Source organism: Salvelinus sp. IW2-2015, linkage group LG4p (assembly GCF_002910315.2).
Source record: "Salvelinus sp. IW2-2015 linkage group LG4p, ASM291031v2, whole genome shotgun sequence".
NCBI lineage: Eukaryota > Metazoa > Chordata > Actinopteri > Salmoniformes > Salmonidae > Salvelinus > Salvelinus sp. IW2-2015.
This window is the reverse complement of record NC_036841.1, coordinates 6,687,250-6,706,685: the sequence shown is the minus strand read 5'-3', so window position 1 is coordinate 6,706,685 and position 19,436 is coordinate 6,687,250. Positions and strand designations below refer to the sequence as shown.

The 19,436-nt window shown below is 45.4% G+C and overlaps 1 protein-coding gene across 1 annotated transcript in view; it reads right to left on the bottom strand.

Moving 5' to 3' along the window:
• The window catches only part of LOC111956864 (neurobeachin-like), a 328,897-nt gene that overhangs the window by 37,988 nt on the left and 271,473 nt on the right, over positions 1-19,436 (bottom strand). Inside the window, 2 exon segments of the mRNA XM_070436743.1 lie at positions 2,991-3,110; positions 4,287-4,427. Coding sequence (XP_070292844.1) covers positions 2,991-3,110; positions 4,287-4,427 — 261 coding nt within the window.

Here is a 19,436-nt window from a genome sequence, read left to right as displayed (position 1 = left end):
TGTGTGTGTTGTGTGTGTGTGTGTGTGTGTGTTGGTGGTGTGTGTGTGGTGTGTGTGTGTGGTGTGTGTGTGTGTGTGTGTGTGTGTGTGGTGTGTGTGTGTGTGTGTTGTGTGTGTGGTGTGAGTGAAAGAGGGTGAGGCAGACTTGTCTGTGAGTAGTCAACAGTCCCAGTAACGCCCAGTGTGTCACCTGAAGGACCCAGCAGCATTTAATATAGCTATTCTATGGAGGCTGTTAGCTGACAGGCTCCATAGATAGCGAACAGGCTCACAGATAGCTATTTATGGAGGCTTGTTGATTACTTGTTAAGCCCATTAACAGGCTGTTGCTGTATTAATGCTGCCAGGGAGCTGTTAGCTCTAATGGCTTGGTGCTGAGTTATGACAGGAAGTTTACAAATAGAGAGTAAGAGGAGGGACCAGAGGAGGACACAAAATGTATTGTGAAGGGGAGGAGGGTGGAATGAGTGGAGGGGGGGATGCTGGTACGAGGTCTCTCGACATTGACTTGCTCTTGTAGGTGGTCAGCTCAACGCTGTTAAGGCCCCCCTCCCACTCCCCCCGGTCCTGTACTCTTTGTCATTATGTAGGTAACACTTTGTGTATGTAGGTAACTGTGTGTACATACTTAAAACTGTGTGTATGTAGGTAGAACTCTGTGTATGTAGGGAGAACTCTGGCTGGGCTGGGCCACTCAAGGGCATTCAGAGACTTGTCCCGAAGCCACTCCTGCGCTGTCTTGGCTGTGTGCTAGGGTCGCTGTCCTGTTGGAAGGTGATCCTTCGCCCCAGTCTGAGGTCCTGAGCAGGTTTTCATTAAGGATCTCTTTCCCTCTGTCCTGACTAGTCTTCCAGTCCCTGCCACTGAAAAACATCCCCACAGCATGATGCTGCCACCACCATGCTTCACCTTAGGGATCGAGCCAGGTTTCCTCCAGACGTGACGCTTGGCGTTCAGGCCAAAGAGTTCAATCTTGGTTTCATCAGAGCAGAGAATCTTGTTTCTCATGGAGTCCTTTAGGTGCCTTTTGGCTGTCATGTGCCTTTTACTGAGGAGTGGCTTCMRTCTGGCCACTCTACCATAAAGGCCTGATTGGTGGAGTGCTGCAGAGATGGTTGTCCTTCTGGAAGGTTCTCCCGACACAATTCTGTCTCGGAGCTCTACGGACAATTCCTTCAACCTCATGGCTTGGTTTTTGCTCTGATATGCACTGTCAACTGTGGGATCTTATGTAGACAGGTGTGTGCCTTTCCAAATAATGTCCAATCAATTGAATTTCTCACAGGTGGACTCCAATCAAGTTGTATAAACATCTCAAGGAGGATCAATTTCGAGTCTCATAGAAAAGGGTCTGAATACCTGTGTGTGTAGGTAGAACTGAGCGTATGTAGGTAGAACTGAGTGTGTGTGGGTAGAACTGAAAGTGTGTGGGTAGAACTGAGTGTGTGTGGGTAGAACTGAGTGTGTAGGTAGAACTGAGTGTGTAGGTAGAACTGAGTGTGTAGGTAGAACTGAGTTGTTGTAGGTAGAACTGAGCGTATGTAGGTAGAACTGAGGTGTGTAGGTAGAACTGAGTGGTGTGTGGGTAGAACTGAGTGTGTGTGGGTAGAACTGAGTGTGTGTGGGTAGAACTGAGTGTGTGTTGGGTTAGAACTGAGTGTGTTAGGTAGAACTGAGGTGTGTAGGTAGAACTGAGTGTGTGGGACTGAGTTGTGTGGGTAGAACTGAAAGTGTGTAGGTAGAACTGAGTGTGTGTAGGTAGAACTGAGTGTGTGTGTAGGTAGAACTGAGTGTGTAGGTAGAACTGAGCGTGTGTAGTAGAACTGAGCGTGTGTAGGTAGAACTGAGCTATGTAGTAGAACTGAGTGTGTGTGGGTAGAACTGAGTGTGTGTGGGTAGAACTGAGTGTGTGTGGGTAGAACTGAGTGTGTAGGTAGAACTGAGTGCGTAGGTAGAACTGAGTGTGTGTGGGTAGAACTGAGTTTGTAGCTAGAACTGAGTGTATGTAGGTAGAACTGAGTGTATGTAGGTAGAACTGAGTGTGTGTAGGTTGAACTGAGTGTGTGTAGTTTGAACTGAGTGTGTGTAGGTTGAACTGAGTGTGTGTAGTTTGAACTGAGTGTGTAGGTAAAACTATTTAGCAGAATAATGAAACACAGCTGCTGTTGTAATATCTTGTCACTCTCTCCTTCGTGCTGATAGACCAGCAGCCATGTTCTGTGTGTTTCAACAGACAGACAGATAGACATACAAGTAGTTTAAAGTAGCATGTATTTGTTAACAGGGCATGTTATCTGGTGTGCTGCTCTCTCCCTTTCCACCACAAGCCGAGCCCAGGAAAAGCCCTGTCCAGACATAAAACACTACATTTTAAATAGCTTTTGTCATTAATGCTTTATTAATTGCCTGGGGCAACACTAACCCGACGTGGGGTGTTCTAGAAATATCTGACACTTTGAGGTCAGAGCTGTTCCCGCTGTGTTATAGAGTGGCTGTGGTGGTTCAGCGTTCCTCTGTCTGCATCCCAAATGGCACCCCATTCTCTATATAGTGCACTACTTTGGACCAGGACCCATAGGGAGCCATTTGGGACACATCCTYTGACTGCTCCTCTGAGGAAGGAGAGGATTTCTTTCTTTCTTTGTCTTCAGCCTTTGTTCACATACAATACAGCACTCCTTTGTTTTTAAAGTAATGTTTTATTTTTATATAAGCGATAAATCAAGTATGTATTTGTAAGTGCTTTAGTTATTCACTGTGTACCATGTCTCTGTTCCTCAGAGTTTGAGCACAGTGTTATTTATAATTCATGGTATATGTTTTATTGTGACGTTTCCTTCTGGGTTGAATACCGATGAATAGGGAATGCATCAGACCCACTGTAGATACAGAGTATTTTACACTGAGCAGAGGGTGTTTCATGGACACACACCCACGCACCCACACACACACGCACAGACACACACACACAGCAACACAAAGACACACACCTTGACGTCTGAGGTGTCTCTCTGGCAGTGCCTCCAGGAGCGGGTGATGGCTGAGAAGGTCCGGTCTGGATGGTCAAACTTGTTGTTGTTAGCATTCAGGAAGAACGTGGTGAAAGGTTCCTGCAAGAAAAAACATGCATACATTTTACGTTGAGCAAAGGATGTTTCATGCACACACAAACACACACAAATATCAGAACACAGATAACACCACCATACCAAACCATACTGTCAGTGAACTAGATTTTCTATTGCATGTTCAGAATGAATAATTTCTGCTCCCCTAAGGAGAGCTAATGGCTGAATTCTACTGGTTGTGACAGAGATAAGGGCAATGAGAATCTCTTATTGGAACCCTAGATGCGGTAAAGAGGTCAATGGAACGCAGACTGTGGGGGATCGAAGAAGGATGCCAGATTGGTGCACATTCGACAAATCTGATCTAACAAAGTGAATATTTGTCAAATCCGTCATGATTGTCATGTATTGTCATGTATTGTCACAGGCCCACAATGTAAATTACTAAAGTCCGATTTTGGCTGCATAACATTTAGAAGTACACAAAACACATATAAACAATAGCCTAAATGTAGAATAATTTTGGCATTTCCATTGTTTGGGTTGAGTTCCACTGAGTTCTTTATCAATGATGTGTTTCTGTGTCTGTATATATCTGATGTTCCTGTGCCAGACTAGCGTCCGTCCGTCCGTCCGTCTGTCTGTCTGTCCTCCCCTACTGTACATTACCCACAATGCCTTAGGGAGTATTAATTACTGTGCTTCTTGGTAGCCGGGAGCGACGGTGCTAATTTGCTGATACTGTATGTGGTGTTCCCAGTCTGAGACGGAGACAGTGTTCTGATGGAGGGATGTAGGGAGTAGAGGGGGAGAGGAGGGGGAGAGTGGCAGGCAAAGGGAGGACAGGGGGTGCTACTAACTCCCCATCAAGCTTTCTCCAATTAACGAGCTGCCTAACATATCAGATATGGACAAACCCCAGGAGGGGTAACCCTATATCTCACAATTTAGATTCCACTGGTATTTACTAAACACTAGGTGGTATCAATGCTTTCAACTGTGTGGACTGTGTGACTCAATATCTATCTAACTTACTGTACTAGCTGCCATTTAGAAAATGTTATTTTGGATAAAAARTGACTAACGTCTGTCTCCACAAGTCTAAAATCAGATAGAAAGTGTAGAAATGATAATGAACCTATATATTTGTTTGATCAACCACCCCTTTTCTAGGTACAGGGAATAGRGTATTGGGTGGATGGGGTACAGAGTACGTACTATCCTGAGCAGCCAGAGCAGGGTGGAGTTAGCGGTGGAGTAGTGGGTGTTGTAGTGATATGGGGGTGTCTGGTCCTCTTCCCAGGTCTCATAGCGCTCTGCATAGAACACTGCACGCTTCGGGTTCAACGCTCCGATTGGCTGAGGGAGAAACAGAAGTTACTACATACAGAAGATATGATGTTCAGTATATAACTGATTTTAAAGACTTAGCAGACAGACAGCTCCTAGATCAGGGTTGTCAAACACAAGGCCCCCGAACCAAATGAGACAATTTAATATGGCCCGCCATGTTGTCATGGTAGAAAAAGGCCACAGGAGTTTAGTAAGGCCTGCTATTGACATTACAGTAATTACGTACCTAGAAAATGGATAAAACAAGAAATATATGACTTTACAACCCAAATGTTGACCATTGAAAGCATAATTCATACTTCCACCATAACACAGGAACAGAAGCCAAGTCAATATTACACTCTGGGTCCCAGACTCTCTGTATTACGCCAATACTCATTCTGGGTCACAAATAGCATCCCATTCCCAATATAGCACACTACCTTTGGGTAATTGGATGCCACTAACTATGTGGGTAATATGATGCCATTTGTGACGCGCCCTACGCCAATATTATGACACTGAGACTCACTCTGGGTCCCAAGCCTTTGCTTTCTCATGTGTTTCTAAGACAATCTAATTAGCCTTTAAAATACATGTCCTGGAGGATAAATGGTTTTCTCTGCCTTCTCAATCACCCTGGCCAACAGGCAGCCATTGAAGGTATATTGGCAGTCAATGTTAATACACTCAGTGCTATTGGTCAGTGGGGGAGGGTGTGTATCCGTGTCTCGGATTGACCACAGGAATCATGGGAAATCTATCCCAACAAAGCCCTTGATTCAGACCAGCTGCAGCTAGTGGAGAAACCAACGACTAAAAATAAAATAACTTTAATATCAAATCATTGWCTGTGCCGTTACTCCAGTATTCCCGTGACTAGAGTTATGAGAGTGTTACAACACAAAAAGCTGCTTTCCAAATGACATTAAATTCCCTATATAGTGCACTAGTTTTGACCAGAAGGCCCTGGACATATAGTGCATAGGCTTCCATATGAGATGCAGCCAGACTTTCTCATCATCTTCATTATGTTCCAACAGCCCATAGATCTCTCTATGTGGCACAGAACACATGGCATTAGTAGGAATGACTAGCGCTCAACTCTCTCACTCCAAACCAACTGGTCACGTCTGGTTTCCTTCTACGTTCCTTTCTTTCCTCTCCAACGTAATGACCGTCCACATCGATGTTAGCACGATGAGAGAGAATGAAAGAGAAGTTTATTGAGATCTGCTGAGATTTACAGGGTGATAATAGGCTGTCATGTGACGTCTGGGGCCAGCTGTGATTGGGCTGTGGGCTACAGGAAGTCAGACATGCTGGTAAACATCCAGGAGGAACCAGGCTGGTCTCAGTCATCTTAGCCCAATCATAGTTGCAGCTGGACAGCTCAGACAGATAATAGGACAGACTGGGTTTCAACCCGGTTCTGACAACCAGCTAACATGTCCCACAGCTAACACAGTCTCACAGCTAACACGGTCTCACAGCTAACACGGTCTCACAGCTAACACGGTCTCACAGCTAACACGGTCTCACAGCTAACACGGCTTCACAGCTAACACGGCTTCACAGCTAACACGGCTTCACAGCTAACACGGTCTCACAGCTAACACGGTCTCACAGCTAACATGNCTCACAGCTAACACGGTCTCACAGCTAACATGTCTTCAGAGCTAACATGGCTTCACAGCTAACATGGTCTCAATGCTAACATGGTCTCAATGTTAACATGGTCTCACAGCTAACATGGTCTCACAGCTAACATGGTCTGATAGCTAACATGGTCTCACAGCTAACACGGTCCCACAGCTAACACGGTCTAACAGGTAACATGGCTTCACAGCTAACATGGTCTCACAGCTAACATGGTCTCACAGCTAACATGGCTTCAGAGCTAACATGGCTTCACAGCTAACATGGTTTCACAGCTAACATGGTTTCATAGCTAACATGGCTTCACAGCTAACATGGTCTCAATGCTAACATGGTCTCAATGCTAACATGGTCTCAATGCTAACATGGTCTCACAGCTAACATGGTCTCACAGCTAACATGGCTTCACAGCTAACATGGCCTCACAGCTAACGTGGACTCAATGCTAATGTGGTCTAATTGCTAACGTGGTCTCACAGCTCACGTGGTCTCACAGTTCACGTGGTCTCACAGCTCACGTGGTCTCACAGCTCACGTGGTCTCACAGCTCACGTGGTCTCACAGCTCACGTGGTCTCATAGCTAACATGGCTTCACAGCTTTATTATTATTWAAAAAAAAWKTTTTTATTGTATTTTACCCCCTTTTTCTCCCCAATTTCAATCTTGTCTCATCGCTGCAACTCCCCAACGGGCTCGGGAGATGAAGGCTCGGGAGATGAAGGTTGAGTCATGCATCCTCCAAAACATTACCCGCCAAACCGCGCTTCTTAACACCCGCCCGCTTAACCCGGAAGCCAGCCGCACCAATGTTTCGAAGGAAACACTGTTCAACTGATGACTGCACCCACCCGGGCCAGCCACCAGGAGTCACTATAGTGCGATGAGCTAAGTAAAGACCCCCTGGCCAAAACCTCCCCTAATCCGGACGACGCTGGGCCAATTGTGCACCACCCTATGGGACTCCCGATCACAGCCAGTTGTGATACAGCCTGGGATCGAACCCGGGTCTGTAGTGACGCCTCCAGCACTGCGATGCAGTGCCTTAGACTGCTGTGCCATTTGGGAGGTCATAGCTAACATGGTTTCACAGCTAATATGGTCTCACAGCTAATATGGTCTCACAGCTAACATGGTCTCACAGCTAACATGGTCTCACAGCTAACATGGGGGTCTCCACAGCTAACACGGTCTCACAGCTAACACGGTCTCATAGCTAACACGGTCTCACAGCTAACATGGTCTCATAGCTAACATGGTCTCACAGCTAACACGGTGTCACAGCTAACATGGTCTCACAGCTAACATGGTCTCACAGCTAACACGGTGTCACAGCTAACACGGTCTCATAGCTAACATGGTCTCATAGCTAACATGGTCTCATAGCTAACACGGTCTCACAGCTAACATGGTCTCACAGCTAACATGGTCTCACAGCTAACATGGTCTCATAGCTAACCTGTTCTGTACCCAATCTTCAAGGAGAATAGATTAAAAGGGAAGTGTGTAGCTCTCATAGTCGATAAACTGTATATTGACAACCAAATGTTCCGAGACACAGATTGCTCACTCCATGGCTATTCTAAAAATTACAAAGTTCTCATAGCGGAGTCGAATAATGGAACGCCAAATAGTAGCCATGGTAGGGAATGTAATAATAATTGTAAAAAATAGATAGAAAAGCAATAAAATTAAACAATTGTTAAATGAACTACAACTACACTATACCATTCAAGATAGGGAATGTTTTAAAATAATTATTTAAATTTCGATTTATTGTATTTTATAAAGGGATAAGACGGCATTAGAAGAAAGGATAACTAGTAAAATAATACTTAAAATATAACGAATTGGAACACAAAAGTACTCAATCAACATGGTGGAGATACAAAACACAGCAAACAGAAGACATAGAAGGCACAGTACATGGGTATGTGTGGATGTATTGTGATGAAAGGGGCGGTGTGTGTTTTTTTGTGTTTGGAAAAGTGTGGTGTTAAGTGAGTGAGAAAGGAAATGGTTGCATATCCCAGAACCAATGCGTGTCTGTGAGCAGGGGTTGCGAGAGAGCTTTCAATTTTGTGCGGATGAGGGATACATTTTAAAATAAATTATACATTATTTATTTATTTATTGTCCTATCGTGATGGAACGATCCCCAAGCCTATACCCTAGACACCCACCTAAGCGACCCATACACTAAAGTCCTTCTGTTTTATGGGCATACTGTAAGTTGCCTATTTGCAGCCAAAACAGAAAGAGGAATGTGGATAGAGACCTACTAGAGCAGCACAGTCCCTTCAAGATTCTGAGCCTGCCTGGCAGGGTTGGTCCTACAAAGCCAGAGCCCCCTGATGGGAGAGCATAATATACAAGGACATTCTCAAAGCTGCTAATGAGAACCTTTACGACCTTGTAGGTAGCCGGTGTGGCTCCCGGTGGGGTACCCCCACCCAGGTAGTGGCAGTGCTGGCAACACTAGCTGCAGTAACCCATGGGAAGGGGGTCACACTCGGACAATCAGAGAGGGGGCATATTATTGTGACCCTGGTTGCACAAAATAATCAAAGGTCTGACTGCACAGAGACGCTTGGGAAAATGGTCACGAGGGACCAGTGTGTGTGTGTTTCAGGGGAAGGTGGTGTAGCCGATCTCCATCACCTAGGACTTGACAATGGTGAAATCTCCCAATTTTTGCCAATTTTGCTCAATCTTGCATGCTTTCTCAAACAGTTGTAACTGTATATGCATTCGTAAATCAAGTCCTTTTTTGAGTTGGTGCTCTGGGATGTAACAACAGTTGAGCATCTGAGCTTATAGTTGATTGTGGGAAAAGGGGTTGAGAGAGAGAGAGAGTGTGTGTGTGTGTGTGTGTGTGTGTGTGTGTGTGTGTGTGTGTGTGTGTGTGTGTGTGTGTGTGTGTGTGTGTGTATCCCACATCTGTTGCTAGGGGTAAGGATGTTAGAGGCAATATAGGATGAATCACAATAATTGTTTGTTAATATAGTAATTGCTTGACAAAAATGTAATGCAATGGCAATCCTGGTTATAGGTAATAATCCTTTGATTGAACTGTCAACATTATTAGCCATATTAATTGTTAATGATGGAAATAAAGATATATATCGTTTTTTAATAGCTATATATAAAGCAAATTGACGGAGAGCATTGGAATGCCCTTTTAGCGTGTGGATCTCTCTAGTTCTGGTGTGATGGCACGTGTGCTCTTTTCAAAGGATGGGTCCTGGCCTCTCGGGGGCCCTAGTGATCCGGGGGGACGGGGGTGGCCTGCTGGTCACTGGGATGACAACCCAACTTGGGATGGGGAGGGGCTTTAGAGGGTGTAATAGTGGAGAACAATTGGAGGGTTACTTAGTTGCAATGCAAATATCATGGACACTCAATTACTATGGTACTTTTTAATGGTTTGGACACACCTACTCATTCAAGGGTTTTTCTTTATTTTTACAATTGTCTACATTGTAGAACAGTGAAGACATCAAAACTATATACATATGGAATCATGTAGTAACCAAAAAATTGTTAAACAAATCAAAATATGTTCGATTTTAGATTTTTCAGCCATATTAATTGTTAATGATGGAAATTAAGATATATATAGTTTTTTTAATAGCTATATATAAAGCAAATTGAGGTGAGAGCATTGGAAATGATTTTAGCGGTTGCCTTGATGACAGCTTTGCACACTCTTGGCATTCTCTCAACCAGCTTCATGAGGTAGTCACCTGGAATGCATTTTAATTAACAGGTGTGTCTTGTTAAAAGTACATTTGTACCTAGATAACTTTGCTACAATGTGGTATTTTATTGATTTCTTGACATAAACACACTTTAAAGCAACCAGGCATGTCAAGTGTGTTGATTGTACTAACAACTCATTTGCTTAAGGTTAATTGACGGAACTATCAATGCTAATGTTGGATGCTAATGTTAGCAAGCTAATGTGCTAAAATAGATACTAGGTGGGAGATGGGGATATAGGGCCCTGGTCAAAAGTTGTGCACTACAGTACATAGGGAATAGGGTGCCATATGGGACCCCCTTCCGTGGCTGGTTAGTGGAGTAGAATAGTGACAACAAACCGTATCCTCTACCATTCCTTTAACACACAGTAATCACCAGCTATCTATTATCAGGTGATTATGTAAATACAGGACATGATAAGGAGACAATAAAAACAAGTGCTTTAGACAGCTCTGCATTTAGCTCCTTCTGTGTTCACTCCCATAAATAACACCTGACCYAGTGATACCTACCTCCACCACCAAACAAGACATGATCAAACCTAGCTGCTGGATTATAGGGCTGTCACATGCTACACTAGATAAACCACTCATCACATGTAATTAGGATCATTCTCTGACTGCAGAGAGTAGAGACCCCAAAGTGGAGGATCCAAGAGGAGCGTGTGTGTGTGTGTGTGTGTGTTTGTGAGTGTGTGAAACACAGAGAAAGAGAGAGTTCTGCAGTTCTTGTGGTAATATCTAGGCTAACTCCCAAGGAGACACACATACGGCATTTTATATTTCAAAAGAAATTACATCATAGTACATTGCAGGAAGAGTCACACTTGTTTTCTCTCTGGGCATGTCAGAAGAAGCATCTTGAACAGCTACAATCTAGTTCTTCAGAGTTCTTCGTTCGGGTGGTTTCTCTCATGGTATARGTTTTCTGAAGTTCAGTAGCAGTCTATAAAACACTGATACAGTAAAGGGTGATATGCACGACTAGCACCACTAAATCTCCAGAGTTGTCTATGCGAGTTTGGCTGCGCAGCTAGCTAGCTACATTGCTAACCTTTGCTATGACATAAACAAACTCTTTTAAAAACATCAGGATTTGCTACTAGTAACTAAGCAGAGAAGGCAAATTAATATAACGTCACATTGTTAAATAAGGCATAGTAGTGTAGTGACCCTGCTTACACAAGTGAAAGGAGGGAGTACTATAGAGTAGGGACCCTTCCCTTTTTACACATTTTGTTACGTTATTCTAAAATGGCGCCGACAGACAGGGCTGCCTCGCTGCCTCGCTTCTGGTCCTTAGGAAACTTTGCAGTATTTTGTTTTTTTATGTATTATTTCTTACATTGTTAGCCCGGAAAATCTTAAGTGTTATTACATACAGCCGAGAAGAACTATTGGATATCAGAGCAGTGTCAATTTACCAACACTACGACCAGGAATAGGACTTTTCCGAAGCGGATCCTTTGTCCGCACCACCCAGGGCATTCCAGAGGCCGACCCAAAACAATACCGCCGGATGAGAGGGAGTCGGAGCGGTCTTCTAGTCAGACTTCGGATGCGCGCACACCACCCACTGCTTCCGAGTATATACTCGCTAATGTCCAGTCCCTGAATAACAAAGTTAGTTATGACCTAGAGGCCGGAGAGGGAGTATACGGAACAGTACCCCCTCCCCAACGCGTGGCTCCAGCCACAAGACGGCGTCAAAGGCGACGAACTTGGGGATCAGGAGCGGACTGGTCACCCCTGCTGATGCGCAGGAACCTATCACACCAGCTGAGGCGCAGGAACCTATCACACCAGCTGAGGCACGGGAACCTGTCGAGTCAGCTGGGGCCCGGGAACCTGATAGATCGGCTGAGGCAGGGGAGCCTGGCGATCCGGCTGAGGCATGAGAACCTGACGAGCCAGTGGAGGCAGGGGAGCCTGGCGATCCGGCAGATGCATGAAAGCCTGATGAGCCGGTGGAAGCAGAGGAACCTGCCGATCCGGCGGAGGCATGAAAGCCCGACAAGCTGGCTGAGGCAGGGGAGCTTGGMGATCCGGCAGAGACATGGGAGCCTGTGGCGGTTCCCGGACCCGATGTAATTTACTCTGACAAAAAAAAACACACTACTTGATGCTTCCCTTAGGTGAGGTGTTATTCTGTAACGATGTGCACTGAGAATCAGGAAATTCTGGGAGTGAGTGTTTAAAAACAAACACGTAACACAAACAACGCACCGACATGAAAACAGAGTCAATAACACCTGCGGAAAGAACCAAGGGGAGTGACAGATATAGGGAAGATAATCAAGGAGGTGATGGAGTCCAGGTGAGTGTCATGACGCGCTGGTGCGCGAGACGATGGTGACATGTGTGCAGGATAATCAGCAGCCTGATGACCTAGAGGCCGTAGAGCGAGTATACGTGACAACCATATATTCTGAGGCTGCATTTATTGTAGCTGGGGATTTTAACAAAGCAAAATGTAGAAAAAGGCTACCTAAATTCTATCAGCATATCGACTGTAGCACTCGTGCTGGAAAAACACTGTTATTCTAACTTCCGTGATGCATACAAGGCCCTCCCCTGCCCTCCTTTCGGCAAATCTGACCACGACTCAATTTTGCTCCTCCCTTCCTATAGGCAGAAACTCAAACAGGAAGTACCCAGTGCTAAGGACTATTCAACGCTGGTCTGACCAATCGGAATCCACGCTTCAAGATTGTTTTGATCACGCGGACTGGGATATGTTCCCGGTAGCCTCAGAGAATAATATCGACGTATACGCTGATTTGGTGAATGAGTTTATAAGGARGTGTACAGGAGATGCTGTACCCACTGTGACTATTAAAACCTACCCTAACCAGAAACCGTAGATAGATGGCAGCATTCGCGCAAAACTGAAAGCGCGTACCACCGCATTTAACCATGGCAAGGCGACTAGGAATATGGCAGAATACAAACAGAGTAGTCATTCCCTCCGCAAGGCAATCTGACAAGCTAAATGTCAGTATAGAGACAAAGGGGAGTCGCAATTCAACGGCTCAGACACAAGACGTATATGGCAGGGTCTACAGACAATCACGGACTACAAAAGGAAAACCAACCACGTCGCGGACACCAACGTCTTGCTTCCAGACAAACTAAACACCTTCTTTGCCGGCTTCGAGGAAAATACAGTGCCACCGACACGGCCCGCTACCAAGGACAGTGGGCTCTCCTTCTCCATGGCCGACTTRAGTAAACCATTTAAACGTGTTAACCCTCGCAAGGCTGCCGGCCCAGACGGCATCCCTAGCCACGTCCTCAGAGCATGCACAGACCAGCTGGCTGGTGTGTTWACAGACATATTGAATCTCTCCCTATCCCAGTGTGCTGTCCCCACATGCTTCAAGATGGCCACCATTGTTCCTGTACCCAAGAATGCAAAGGTAACTGAACTAAATGACTATCGCCTCGTAGCACTCACTTCTGTCATCATGAAGTGCTTGAGAGTCTAGTCAAGGATCATATCACCTCCACCTTACCGGTCACCCTAGACCCACTTCAATTTGTTTACCGCCCCAATAGGTCCACAGACTATGCAATCGCCATGACACTGCACACCTCTCTATCCCATCTGGACAATACCTATGTAAGAATGCTGTTCATTGACTACAGCTCAGCATTCAACACCATAGCACCATAGAACCATAGTACCCATAGTACCCTCCAAGCTCACCATTAAGCGTGAGACCCTGAGTCTCAACCCCGCCCTGTGCAATTGGGTCCTGGACTTCCTGACGGGCTGCCCCCAGGTGGTGAAGGTAGGAAACAATATCTCCACTTTGCTGATCCTCAACATTGGGGCCCCACAAGGGTGCATGCTCAGCCCCCTCCTGTACTCCCTGTTCACCCATTACTGCGTGGCCATGCACGCCTCCAACTCAATCATCAGGTTTGCAGACGACACAACAGTAGTAGGCTTGATTACCAACAACGACGAGACAGCCTACTGGGAGGAGGTGAGGGCTCTCGGAGTGTGGTGTCAGGAAAATAACCTCTCACTCAACGTCAACAAAACAAAGGAGATGATTGTGGACTTCAGGAAAGAGCAGAGGGAGCACCCCCCTATCCACATCGACGGGACAGCAGTGGAGAAGGTGAGAGTTTTAAAGTTCCTCGGCGTACACATCACTGACAAACTGAAATGGTTCTTCCACATAGACAGTGTGGTGAAGAAGGTGCAAACAGCGCGCCTCTGCAACCTCAGTAGGCTGAAGAAATTTGGCTTGTCACATAAAACCCTCACAAACCCTTACAGATGCACAATTGAGAGCATCCTGTCGGGCTGTATCACCGCCTGGTACGGCAAATACACCGGCCCCAACCGCAGGGCTCTCCAGAGGCTGGTGCGGTCTGCACAACGCATCACCGGGGGCAAACTACCTGCCCTACAGGACACCTAGAGCACCTGATGTCACAGGAAGGCCTCTCAGTAGGAAACCTCCCTAAAGGGGCCCCATGAAGAAAGGGGAAACTAAAAACAAATATTCTCTCAGCTCCAATGTGACAATGGCAAGCGCTAGCGAGACAGAGAGAAGCAAATTTGAAGAGTTACTGCTGTGTGGGAACATTTTGGATCCAGTGTTAATTACGATGACGAGGGTAAGAAGACCATAAACAAACAAAGTACAGTCTTCAAGCATTGCTTTGCCACTGTCAGCTACTTGAGTGGAAACACTTCTAACAYGATGTGTCATTTACGTTCGCCATCACCCGGCCGTATCCCTTGCAGGTGGAGCTGGAGCAAGGAGTCCACTCGTTAGTGAAAACACAATCTCTCACTGCTGCCTTCCAACAACAATTTGCGACAAATTCATAAAGAAATAACGAAAGTAGTGGGAGTATTCATAGCCAAAGATTTGCAGCCCTATTCGGTTGTTACGGACTCGGGATTTCGTCAACTGATGAAAACAATTGAACCGCGTTACAATATCCCCTCCCGCACACATTTCAGCAGCAAAGTAATTCCCAAACTCTATGAAACATCACGGAGAGAAATTGAAAACTAATTGACACAGACACCCTATCTAGCTCTCTCCACTGATAGTTGGACCTCCAGAGCAACTCAAAGCTGCCTCACTGTGACGGTTCACTATGTACTGGAAGCTACCTCACTGTGATGGTTCACTACGTAGTGGAAGCTACCTCACTGTGACGGTTCACTATGTACAGGAAGCTACCTCACTGTGACGGTTCACTATGTACAGGAAGCTACCTCACTGTAACGGTTCACTATGTATGTGTTTAGGTACCTCATGTGACGGTTCACTATGTACAGGAAGCTACCTCACGTTCACTATGTTACTGGAAGCTACCTCACTGTACGGTTCATATGTAGTAGCTACCTCACTGTGACGGTTCACTATGTACTGGAAGCTACCTCACTGTAACGGTTCACTATGTAGTGTTAGCTACCTCACTGTGACGGTTCACTATGTACAGGAAGCTACCACTCACTGGTACGGTTCACTATGTAGTGTTAGCTACCTCACTGTGACGGTTCACTATGTACAGGAAGCTACTCACTGTAACGGTTCACTATGTAGTGTTAGCTACCTCACTGTGACGGTTCACTATGTACTGGAAGCTACCTCACTGTAACGGTTCACTATGTAGTTGTTAGCTACCTCACTGTGACGGTTCCATATGTACAGGAAGCTACCTCACTGTAACGGTTCACTATGTAGTGTTAGCTACCTCACTGTGACGGTTCACTATGTACAGGAAGCTACCTCACTGTAACGGTTCACTATGTAGTGTTAGCTACCTCACTGTGACGGTTCACTATGTACTGGAAGCTACCTCACTGTAACGGTTCACTATGTAGTGTTAGCTACTCACTGTGACGGTTCACTATGTACAGGAAGCTACCTCACTGTAACGGTTCACTATGTAGTGTTAGCTACCTCACTGTGACGGTTCACTATGTACAGGAAGCTACCTCACTGTAACGGTTCACTATGTAGTGTTAGCTACCTCACTGTGACGGTTCACTATGTACTGGAAGCTACCTCACTGTAACGGTTCACTATGTAGTGTTAGCTACCTCACTGTGACGGTTCACTATGTACAGGAAGCTACCTCACTGTAACGTGTTCACTATGTAGTGTTAGCTACCTCACTGTGACGGTTCACTATGTACTGGAAGCTACCTCACGTTTCACTATGTATGGAAGCTACCTCACTGTGATGGTTCACTATGTACTGGAATCTCCCTCACGTGATGGTTCACTATGTTCTGGAAGCTACCTCACTGTGATGGTTAACTTATGTAACTGGATTGGGAGATGAAGTGCAACGTGTTCAAACTTGTCCCCTGTATGAGAGTCATACCAGCGCACACTTTTCTTAAATATAAAGATACCGAAACCGTACCGTGGCCCATACATTGTGATACATACCGAACCGTGGGCCCACTGTACCGTTGCATCCCTACTGCCTACATACAGACATGCAATCATTGGCCACTTTAATAATGGCACTTTAATAATGTTTACATATCTTGCATTACTCATCTCATATGTATATACTGTATTCTATGCTATCTATTGCATCTTAGCCTATGCCGCTCTGACATTGCTCATCCATATATTTATATGTTCTTATTCCATTCCTTACTTAGATTTGTGTGTATTAAGTATTTGTTGTGGAATTGTTAGATATTACTTGTTAGATATTGCTGCACTGTCGGAACTAGAAGCACAAGCATTTCGCTACACTCATAATAACATCTGCTAACCATGTGTACGTGACCAATAAAATTTGATTTGAAATAAATGTTTTGCCTCGTCAATATACACACAATACTCCATAATGATGAAGTGAAAACAGGTTTTTAGAAATGTTTGCAAATGTATTAAAAATGTAAAACAGAAATACCTTATTTACATAAGTATCCAGACCCTTTGCTATGAGAAATAGAGCTCAGGTGCATCCTGTTCCCATTGATCATCCTTGAGATGTTTCTACAACTTGATTGGAGTCCACCTGTGGTAAATTCAATTGATTGGACATGATTTGGAATGGCACACACCTGTTTAAATAAGGTCCTACAGTTGACAGTGCATGTCAGGACAAAAACCAAGCCATGAGGTTGAAGGAATTGGCCGTAAAGCTCTGAGACAGGGTTGTGTCGAGGCACAGATCTGGGGAAGGGTACTGAAAAATTTGGGAAACCGTGGCCTCCATCATTCTTAAATGGAAGAAGTTTGGAACCACCAATACTCTTCCTAGAGCTGGCTGCCTGGCCAAACTGAGCAATCGGGTGAGAAGGGCCTTGGTCAGGGAGGTGACTAAGAACCCGATGGTCACTCTGACAGATTTCCTCTGTGGGGATTGGAGAACCTTCCAGAAGGACAACCATCTCTGCAGCACTCCACCAATCAGGCCTTTATGGTAGAGTGGCCAGACGGAAGCCACTCCTCAGTCAAAAACACATGACAGCCCGCTTGGAGTTTGCCAAAAGGCACCTAAAGGACTCAGACCATGAGAAACAAGATTTTTTGGTCTGATGAAACCAAGATTGAACTCTTTTGCCTGAATACCAAGCATCACATCTGGAGGAAACCTGGAGCAAATTTTAAAAAACCTGGAGCAAATTCCTAAAAACCTGTTTTCGCTTTGTCATAATGGGGTATTATGTTTAGATTGCTGAGGCAAACAATTAGAATAAGGCTGTAACGTAACAAAATGTGGAAAAGTCAAGGGGTCTGAATACTTTCTGAAGGCACTGTATATATGCACACATATGTGCACACTAGAGTCCTGTGTGGCTCAGTTGGTAGAGCATGGTGCTTGCAATGCCAGAGTTGTGGGTTTGATTCCCACAGGCGACCAGTATGAAAAAGTCCGCTAAATGACCTAAATGTAAATATAATTTCTCTTCCAAGTGAGCTAGCTTTCTTGGAGCCATCGAAAACGTGAAGGGCTCTGGTTCATAAGGCCGAGGGTCCGAAGACCTGTATGGACATGCTCCCTCTCCGTTTCATAACAGTAGCTAGGAGGTAAAGTAGATCAGGTACATATGTCTGCTGTCACGTCACAGCTTTGGCTGTTTCTCCCTGAGAGAAGTTTTGACAAAGTCACATCACATCACTTCCTATCAGAAACACACAAAAACAGGTAGAACAACAGCCATGATAAACCTCTAGATTGTTAAGCAGAACACGCTCAGTATGCCTTCATATAGGATTATCAGCGTTTCCACTCCATCAACTAACAGCTATGAGGAGATGAGCTTCCCTTTCCCATCAGCCACCTGTCAGTCACCAGGAAATAATCATTAAAACCTAATGAACCGCTCCACCACACCACTGTACCGCTGACATGGAGGGTGTGTGTGTATGGTTGTGTGTGTTTGTGTGTGCCCTGTGATCTGACAGTAGGAATGCTCCACTGTGGCCCTGAGGCAGAGAACACTCTGTTCAGTTGGATTTAACACGGATGACTGGCTGGCTGATCAGCAGGTAAATTGCAGGTGTGTGAGATGATTAAGTGGCGTATCATCCAGGAGCTAAAGGACATTTAGCCTGCTGGTACTGGCACCCACTTCCTGATTGGTAGTCACGTGACCCCATGGTGTGAGCAGCTGAGTCAGAGGACAAAATATCACGGGATGGTTGCTTCCCAAATGGAACCGTATTCCCTACATAGTGCACTACTTTTGACCAGCACCCTATAGGGCTCTGGTCAAAAGTAGAGCACTATATAGGAAAGAGGGTGCCATTTGGGACGTACAGATGTTTTAGTGGTTTGGTGGTTTTACATGACTCCGTTCAGAACACTTACAGTCTCTCTCTCTCCGAGTTCCTCCCTATTTCCTCTCTCCCCTGCTCTTTGTCTAATCTGATTATATGTGTGAGAACTCAAGCCCCTTCATTCAAGTTCAGTTCGCTTGCTGGTACGTCTGGAGGTAGGAGCCCTGGGGTTGGAGATGTGTGTGAGCCCTGGGGTTCCAAGGACAACTGTCAGGAGAGAGAGGCCTGTGAACTCAAGGTAATGAAGGCAGCTCAGCCTGTAAACAGCATGGGAGGATGTCACTGGAATACATTACAATACATAACTGTCTCCACAGGCCAGAGGGCTCGGGCTCTCTCTCTCACACACACGCACACACACACACCTGGCTGTGTACAAACTGAATCTGCCACAGGGTTACATTAGCTAAAACGACAGCAGGAAGACACAGGAAAGTTGTGTGTCTTACTGTAGACCTGCTGCCAGAGCGAACACTGGATTATACTGGATCACCAACAGGGCTGAGTAGAAATATTCACACAGTGACTTTATAGACTGGCTGGGTGAAACTGCTATGAACCAGGTGGAGAGGAGACTACCCTTACAGACATCTGTTAGGAGGGAAGTGTATTCACTGACATTATCAGTACACATACCTACCAGGGTGCTTTGGTTGGGGTTATTTCTTGTTTTCATCAGTTCAGCAACCTCTCTCATTTCCATACCCTCCTTCCCCCCCTTCCTGCTTTTCCTTCCCTCCCTGCCTACCTGCCACCCTGCTTGTCCCTCTGCTTCCTCCCTAGCAAACACTTGTCTGGGATCTGAGGTGAAAATGTATAAAAAAAC